The 9,174-nt window shown below is 32.3% G+C and overlaps 1 protein-coding gene across 1 annotated transcript; it reads left to right on the top strand.

Annotated features, from left to right (window-relative positions):
- The first annotated feature begins 7,339 nt into the window (after positions 1-7,339).
- LOC133293393 (glutaredoxin-C9-like) lies at positions 7,340-8,126 on the top strand. The gene has a single exon (XM_061491963.1). The coding sequence runs from the start codon at positions 7,469-7,471 to the stop codon at positions 7,931-7,933; it is 465 nt and encodes a 154-aa protein (XP_061347947.1). The 5' UTR covers positions 7,340-7,468; the 3' UTR covers positions 7,934-8,126.
- Positions 8,127-9,174: the final 1,048 nt, after the last annotated feature.

Below are 9,174 nucleotides of genomic sequence, written 5' to 3'. Positions count from 1 at the left end.
CGAGATTTTAATCTCTCTCATCTACGAGTCTTTGGTTGTGTGTGCTTTGTTCACCTGCAAAATACCCACAAACTCGAGCCTCGTGCCCCTAAGTGCATTTTCTTAGGGTACTCGCCTATCAAAAAAGGCTACAAGTGTTATGATTTTGTTGCCAGGAACTTATATATTTCTCGCGATGTTTATTGCGATGAAAGGTCCATGTACTTCTCTTCCAGGGACAAAAATCAGGGGGAGATTGGAATCGTAACTCAACTTGATTTTTCTCCCAGACCAACTTCTTGTGAAATAACTTATATAGGTGATGCAGTACCACCAACAAATATGGCACCAAACGTTGCCCCACCTAGAAATGTGGTATCAGATTAAGGACCATTAGCAGATGTTGTACCAGATGTAGCACCACCCCTTCTTGATTTTCCTGAAGTCGAGATATCCACCTCTAATCCACCAGTAATGCAAGATCAGCCAGTGCGTAGGTCAACCAGAACCATCAGACTATCAACTAAATTGAAGGACTATGTCTCTACGGCTGTCACTTACCCTATTCAAGATTATGTTTGTCTTGATCATGTTTCTAATGGACATAAGGCCTTCCTGACTGCCATTGACAAGCATCATGAACCTGCCACCTTTGAAAAACAAAGCTAATTCCAGAATGGCAAGCTGCTATGAACGATGAACTAGTTGCTCTCGGTAAAAACCACACTTGGGAAATTGTTTCTCTTCCCAGAGGCAAACATACTGTTGGTTGCAGGTGGACTTATAAAATCAAATATCAAAGTGATGGGTCCATTGAGCGACACAAAGCTCGGCTTGTCGCTAAAGGGTACACTCAGACTTATGGTGTAGATTACACAGAGACCTTTGCACCAGTAGCAAAAATGAACACTATGAGGGTCCTTATGTCAGTTGCCGTCAATCACGGATGGCCACTCTTCCAAATGGATGTTAAAAATGCCTTCTTGCATGGAAACTTGAAGAGGAGGTCTACATGGATCTATCTCCAGGTCACCTTCTTGAATCTCAACCTGGTAAGGTGTGCAAACTAAAGCGAGCAATATATGGCCTAAAGCAATCTCCTCGCGCCTGGTATGGAAAGTTGAGCAAAGCACTCACTGCTTTTGGGTTCTTCAGAAGTAAGTCAGATTATACCTTATTTATCAAACACTGGGCTGGAAATACTATTGTGGTCCTTATTTATGTAGATGATATAGTTATTTCCGGGAATAATATGATCGAGATAGATAAATTGAAGAAACATCTCAATATGACATTTGACATTAAAGACCTGGGGCGTTTAAAGTATTTCCTCGGTATTGAAATTGCTGAATCTAATAAAGGCTTATTCATCTCACAAAGGAAATATGTATTGGATCTCTTGAAGGAGACCGGTAAGTTGGCATCCAAACCAGTTGATACTCCTATGGAATACAAAGGGAAGTTTGAAAATAACTCCACTCTTATATCTGACCCAAGACAATTTCAGAGACTTATTGGCAAGTTAATCTATCTCACCATAACCAGACCAGATATCTCTTATCCGGTGAACTATGTTAGTCAATTCCTACACAAACCGACACAAGATCACATGAATCTAGCATATCGGATACTTAATTACTTGAAGTCATGTCCAGGAAAAGGAATATGGTTAAAAAAAAACAACCACACTAATATTATTGGGTATGCTGATGGGGCTGGTAGCCCTTATGACAGACGATCCACGTCTGGTTTCTGCACCTTTGCGGGAGGAAACCTTGTTACTTGGAAAAGTAAAAAACAGAGTGTGGTAGCTCGTTCCAGTGCAGAAGCTGAATATCGTGCTATGGCCTCAGCCACCAGTGAGCTTATTTGGCTCAAAGATCTCCTGTTCGACCTCACCTTGAAGAAAATGGAGTTCCCTATTAAGTTGTACTGCGATAATCAAGCAGCTATTCATATCGCATCCAATCCTGTGTTTCACGAAAGAACTAAACACATTGAAGTGGATTGCCATTTTGTTCGAGAAGAAGTTCAAGCTAAGATAATTGAGACACCATATATCCGAAGTGAAGATCAACTTGCGGACATGTTCACAAAAGCTCTTCCTAAGAGCTCCTTTCAAAACATCATTACCAAGTTAGGCTTGATTGACATCTTCGCCTCAACTTGGAGGGGGAGTGTTAGAGATATCAGAGGAGATAAATTAGGAGATTTGATTGATTGTAATCATGTATCAAATACAACCTGTAAAGAGGGAAACAAATCATGTGATTTCTTTGATTGTGAGCAAAATAATTTGGCCCAATTATTGTATCACCTATTATTTGTATTAAAGGAAACCTCCCTCCAGAAACATATCTGAGAGGGGGAGAAATGTCATCAGTGTGGATGTAGGCCTAATGGCTGAACCACAATAAATCTTTGTGTTCTTTATTTTTACAGAACTGATTCGGGTTTGGTATGTACATCTACATTGTTGTTATTTGTACGTAATGGTTTTTAATTTGTCTTATTTGATTGAGTTTCATGACAGAGAAAATTTTAACATGTTCCAAGTCGCCACTTATTCAGTGGTTCCTTTTCTATAAATAAAAAATTTTCTTTTATTTTTATCTCTGTTTTTTTGATTCTTTTCCCTCTCAATCTTTTTTTTTTTTTTAATTTTGGAGAGGGACTACCATGGGCAGTCCCAAAAAAACTTCTCTGGTGACAGGATAAATCTACTACCTGAATTTTCTTGTAGCCTTTGTAACTCCATAAAAAGGAAATCGAATAAAATTGGATATTAAACATTTATGTCTGCTATTGTGTCATTCAGATTGTATAGGTGTTAGGTGCCTTTTAAACGATGTTCAGCCATCTCAAAATCCAATTGTAGCTGCTCAACATACCGCAAAAATAGAATATACAATTGTTACCAAAGACACAAATATCAAAGGCATAAATAATTAAAGATCAAAGCCAACACTTGTAACCCCACTTTTTGCGTCAAATACCTTACCATTTTCGAAGTAACTGCAATTATATAGCTTATTACTATAATCAGAATTTTCGAATTCTTCATTTTTATTTTTATTTTTATTTTTTAGCGTAAAAGTACCTGAAGTTGTAGTTGAGGGCATTCATTATTTGTGTGAGCATAAATAGTCGTATGGTAATTGTCACAAATTGTTTAGTAGCGATTATTCGACCATTGCTGCTTGCATTTTTATTTTAGTAAGTGTTTTTTTTTTTAATTAAGTGTAAATATTTGAGTGAAAAATTTAAATAGTGAAGTAAAATAGAAAAAATATTATCAAGTTTAATTTTGGTGAGAATATTTTTGAAAAAATCACATTAAATCTTTTTCATGATTGGATAGCTTAAACTAGCTATAAATATATTTACTTTTTTTTAATTATGATTATGTAACATAAGAGATTCTGTGTTCGGATAGATCGTGGTTAATATTGAATCCGCAAAGTAAGTGATCAATTATGAAGGAGATGATTATAGGTGACAACCACCAAATGATGGGAGCAGTTGGTGTATGGGAACTCAGTAGGTGAGGGTTAAAATATGTATTCGATTATTTCCAGTATTATCTTTGGGAGAGATTTAAAATTTTAATCATGGACTCCTCCCGAATACTGCATCCCATTGGGGATACCTACTATTTATCCACACACACACAAAATCATAGGTGACAACCACTTATGCAAGGATGCGATGGTGAGGAGCCATGTAAAGTGTGTATGGAGAGTTATACTTATGGTTTCAAAAGTCTGAACATGAGGATGCACATATGTGTATTTATAGAAAATATTACCCTAGTCTTTGACTTGGGGAGAAAGTACTACCCTTTGGGCTTGGGCCTCTTGTGGGCATTGGACAAGGACCGACCTGAAGTCCTGTTAAATGCAATGATATTTTCATTTTGGGAAATCTACTTCTCTTTTTACTTAGAATTTTTTTTTTTTTTTTTGCAACAATCAGATTTTAATTATGTATTATAAATAATACATAACTATAATAATAAAATAACTATATATTATCCGGAATCGATAATTATAATTGTAGCTGTAAAAAATTTCGAGCAATAATATTAAAAAAAACACATTCTTTCACTTTTGGCAAGAATAGGCCTGACCATATTTATTATATAAGAAAAGTATTTGTCCTTTTAAATGATACAATTTACATCATTTTATTTTTATATAGATGTGAGATCCACACATTTATTTATTTTTTGTCCATTTTCTCCCTTATGATTTATCTCTTTCTCTCACTTAAAATGACACAACTTTACATTTTTCTTTTAAAATGATACACATTTTTCCCTTATTATATACAATCCCGCTGTATATTCAAAAGTAAGTCTATCCTACGCTTTTTTTAACTTATTTATTTTTATATAATTATATATTGTTAAAATGATAATAGGTATCAGTAGAAATCTACGCCTATTTTAAAACCTCTATGTTTTCCTATTTGAAACAATGTAAGCTCTTATATAAGACTTCAAGTGAAATTAACTTTTCTTCTTTTTAAGTTGGGTTGATAAGAAAAACGTTTATTAAATAGGAAAAAGAAAGAAAGAAAGTAAAGTTAAAGTGCTTTATACCAAAGAGGAGGAGTTGAGCCAGATATCTGGTTCTGGAGCGCTTTTAACGTGGGCCGGGGCAGCAAAGTCCGGGCCAAAAAAAGAAAAAAAGAAGATAAGAGAAGGAATATAAAAAAAGAGAGGATATAAGAGTAATTTTTTTTATTAAAAAAGGAAAAGGACCACAAAATTTTAATATACTCCTAGAGTATATTAAAAAATCCCTGGTTCTGGAAAATGTAGATATCAAATACAAACTAAATATTGTTGACGGAAAGATGTTGACTTGAGAGTTAATCCAGCTTTTCATAAAAGTGGTGATGATGTATTATGAAAGCTATTTACTAATTTAGGATTTATTTTATCAAATAGAAAATAATTGTTATAAAAAAATAGAAAAAAATTATTTTTATTTTTTAATAGTGTCAACTAATGCCGCGTTAACTTGCATGATGTAACTTTCACAATTGTTTTGACGAGAAAAAAAATAGTGCTTACTAGATGAATAAAAACATCTCAAGTTAACTACCAAAAAAAAAATAAAAAATACCATATCTAGTTATTAATATGTTTGTGGTTAATTCTAATTTTTTTTTAAAAATTAAAATTGTACTATTTTAGCCCTTTTATTTATTTATTTTAACATAATTATATTATGAAATAAATAAGTAGCATACTTTTAATATGATTTTACAAATTTAAAAAGATTTTATTATTTAGTATTTTTGTGTTTATCTAATTTTTACATAATATTATATTTAAACAAAAAAACTCACGTCATAAAATTTATTGCTGACAAGAAATTTACCTGCACCAGAGTCAGCGAGACTCGTGACTATTGTAGTTTTGTTTTGTGAGTGGGTGTGTCTCGACTTGAAACACGTGTAACGTGTTGCTGCGTTACGGTTTAGAAACGAAGCTTCCGCAACTGCAATTCCCGCGCATGCGGTCTAAGCTGGGCCCCACTCCACACACCCGATTTGCGTAACGCTTATGTCAACACCGTTGAACATGACTTGTTACGTGGCACTGCATGCCAGGAAAAATTATTGCTTATTTATCCAGTTATAACGCAATATTACTAAATTTATATTTTAACACCTTATGCCATATTTGAGAAAATTTTATATTTTAGGGAAATTATTTAATTTTTATTTTTATTAAATTTATAAATATAACATCAAAATTAATTAATTTTTATTAAAATTTTAAGTTTGAAATATTAAAATATAAATAAATTAAATTTCTTTTACAGGTATAATTTCTCGAACGACAAATCTAGGATTGTCGGCTACAACATGGTGACGTCATCTGTTGATAAAGCTTTATCCTTTCCACATGGTTGGCCCGTGCTCTTATGTCATGCCACGCGGCTCTTTATGATGCTTACGTCGTTCCATTCCCCTGTCAACGTGTGTCTCACGCTTGTTTGCATGTTTTTCATTGTTATCCTCTAGAATTTTAATTTCAATTTTTGCCTTTTTAAAATAAGGGAAAATGTTTGGATAATTATTTTAATTAAAATTATTATATTTTATTAAATGTCTTAATTAAATTGAAAGACATATATTCCTATCATTTTAGTCAAAACTAATACATTTTATGGTAGAGAATCAATTATATATACATAATCATGGTAAAAAAATGTAATTTTTTTTAATTTAAATATTAAATGAAAATAATAATTTTAGCTAAAGTGAGTTCCCATAGTTTTTCCCATAGTTTTTACACTTTTTTTTTTGGTGGTTAGTAGTTTTTACACTTTTAAAATATATAAAATAAGTTCATAGATAAGTAAAGTTAACTAAGTGCAAAATTTGAACTATATGTCCTTTTCATATGAAAGAGTTGTTGAAGAAAATATTTTTAAGGAAGCAAAATAGAATATAATTTTTTTAAAAAAAATAATAACAATTATTTATGTTATAAAAAATAAAAATAAAAATAATATTTATAATTAAAGGCTTTTATAATTTAGAAGGGGACAAATTTGAAATATATAAAAAAAAAATCAGAAGTAATGCTGAATTTTAAAGTTTTGTACAAATCTAAAGGGGTGATCATCTCTATTAACCTTCCCTCGCTCCACCACTTTGCAGAAAAGCAAATAACAAAAATGACACAACGTTTAAGTAAAAGTGTCTTAAAATATTGGGACGTACGTTTTTAATTTTTTTTTTTTTTTGTGAAAGTATACTTTTCCTTTCATATGTTATATTTCAAGCGTTTAAGATGTACAAAAATTCAAATAGTTAACATTCATTAACATACGACAACATTACGAAGCAGATGGATCAATATCGAGCACATATTAGATAATTTTTGAAAGAGAACAGCTCTGTTTTAGTAATATCAAAATACATATTCAGGAGGATGGTTCAACTTGTAAGAGTGATGAAAGGGTTTCCATTTTCATTGTTCAGTAATTTTATTTTATTTTTTGTAGACTTATTTGCAATCTTTATTATATGGTTGACCTTAATTATATATTATAAAATACTTGACCTTAAAATAGGAAATAACTTTTTATTCCCTAATAGCTTTCTTATTAAAAATATGATCACTAGCAGCAGTGAAATGCCAAGTGGGATGTGTAGTAAGTAGGATCGATGGCCGTCCAAAATGAAAACGTAGAAAAACAAAGGATGAGGAAGGTGACAAAACCTAAAACGTGAGGATGACCTAATAACACCGCGTAATCTTAGAAACTTAATAAAATACTTATGTACCGTTGACGTTACGAGTTAATGACCCTTTCAAATCATCACCCACTCAGCTCCACCTCTTCCCCCATTTATATTCCCCCTCATAACCATAAGTCCATAACCATAAACCAACCACTAAAACCACACACCTCTTCTTTCTCTCTCTCTTTTTCTCTTACAATCATTCATTCACTCAAACAACATGCAACAAGCAATTCCTTATAGGTCATGGCGACCTCTCATAACCCACAACCACACCCAAACTACTAACTTCACAATCACCCCACACTCATTAACTACTCATAATTATTCCTCATCCGTTTCTCCCAAGAACCTTGCAACGGAGGGAATGGTTTTCAACAAGGTCTCTGAGAACGCCGTTATAGTCTTTGCAAGGCGAGGTTGCTGCATGAGCCATGTGGTGAAGCGCTTGCTTCTTGGTCTTGGTGTCAACCCTGCGGTACACGAGGTGGAGGAGAAAGATGAAGTGGGTGTTGTTAGAGAATTGGAAGCAATCGTTGGTGCCATTCAAAATGATGGGAAGGTGCAGTTTCCAGCAGTGTTTATAGGTGGAAAATTGTTTGGAGGATTGGATCGTCTTATGGCTACTCATATTTCTGGTCAATTGGTTCCTATACTCAAAGAAGCAGGGGCTTTATGGCTTTGACTCATTATTGTATTATTATTTTTTAAGAGTTTTCATTTTCATACTTGTTTTTCTTGTTTTATTATATATTTTCCGATATGTTGATTTCCTCCAACCTTTGGAGGTTAGAGAGAAAAAAAATGAAAAAGAGGGAATATTTTCGATATCTATGATAATGGATACAGAAATCTGATGATATAATAGTGTTATTATTGCAGATTTTCATTTTCATTTTTGAAAAAAAAAAAGGACTATAACATGCTAAACTGGTGCTTAATCTTATGTTTGGATCAGTAAAAGATAAAGGAAAAATAATCATTGTTTTATAAAATTAATGTTTTTCCTAGGAGGTAATTTTATTTTATGTGCTTGTATTTTTCTTTTTTTTGTTCTTTACATAATCTCACATTATTTTTATATATACATAAGAGATAATTTTATCTCTTATAATATGAGAAATATTAATTTTTTATTTTATTCTAGAGATAGAATATGGGTTCGCTTTTTCTGCACTTACTGCAGATAAGTTATCTGCAGTAAGCCCAATACGACATCGTTTTGGGTGGAAATCATGGTGTTTATGTAATTTTAATTTATTTTAGGGTTATAATGGTCTTTATATTTATAATTTTTTAATATTTCAATACCAAAACGACGTCGTTTTAGAAATATATGGGAATAAATGCAGATAATTTATCTACAGTAACTGCAGAAACATTTTTCCCATAGAATATTGTTATTATCAAATAATGTTACTACCAATATTACTATCATATTTTCACTATCATATCTTAATCGTTGATTTTCGTCAATCAACGGTTATTATTTTTACAAATTAAACTCATGAATTAATTATTAATTCATAATAAATGATAACTATTAATTGACAAAATTGAACGGTTAAAATATGATAAAAATATAGTAATAACATTAATAATAATGTAATAATAATATGGTATCCCTTTATTCTATTGATATTTTTGACATCTTTCGTTTGTCATTTTGGCAGATGACAAGGTCTCATTTTTTTGGCTTTTTTCTTTGTCATAGTGTCATTCTATTCCTGCTGTACTGGTAATAATAGGAAGGTTCCTCTTTTGACTTTATGCGTATTTGGAGAGGGGTAGCGATAGCGTAAACAAATAAAATATGGTAACTGTGTACAGAAAAATCAAGAAATTCACCTTCTGCGACCCTTCGGTTTGGTACTTTGTGGGTCTCATCGTGCTGACCCACCGTGATTACTGGGTTTAGAATTCAGA

This window comes from Gastrolobium bilobum, unplaced genomic scaffold, assembly GCF_033153095.1.
Source record: "Gastrolobium bilobum isolate Gb01-03AN ecotype WA unplaced genomic scaffold, APGP_CSIRO_Gbil_v1 utg5641, whole genome shotgun sequence".
NCBI classification, from domain to species: Eukaryota; Viridiplantae; Streptophyta; class Magnoliopsida; order Fabales; family Fabaceae; genus Gastrolobium; species Gastrolobium bilobum.
Note: the sequence above shows the minus strand (reverse complement) of the source record. Positions and strands in the feature narration are given on the sequence as shown.

Bases quoted from the DNA above. Each gene is read 5' to 3' on its own strand.
- LOC133293393 (XM_061491963.1), top strand. From the start codon at position 7,469: ATGCAACAAGCAATTCCTTATAGGTCATGGCGACCTCTCATAACCCAC.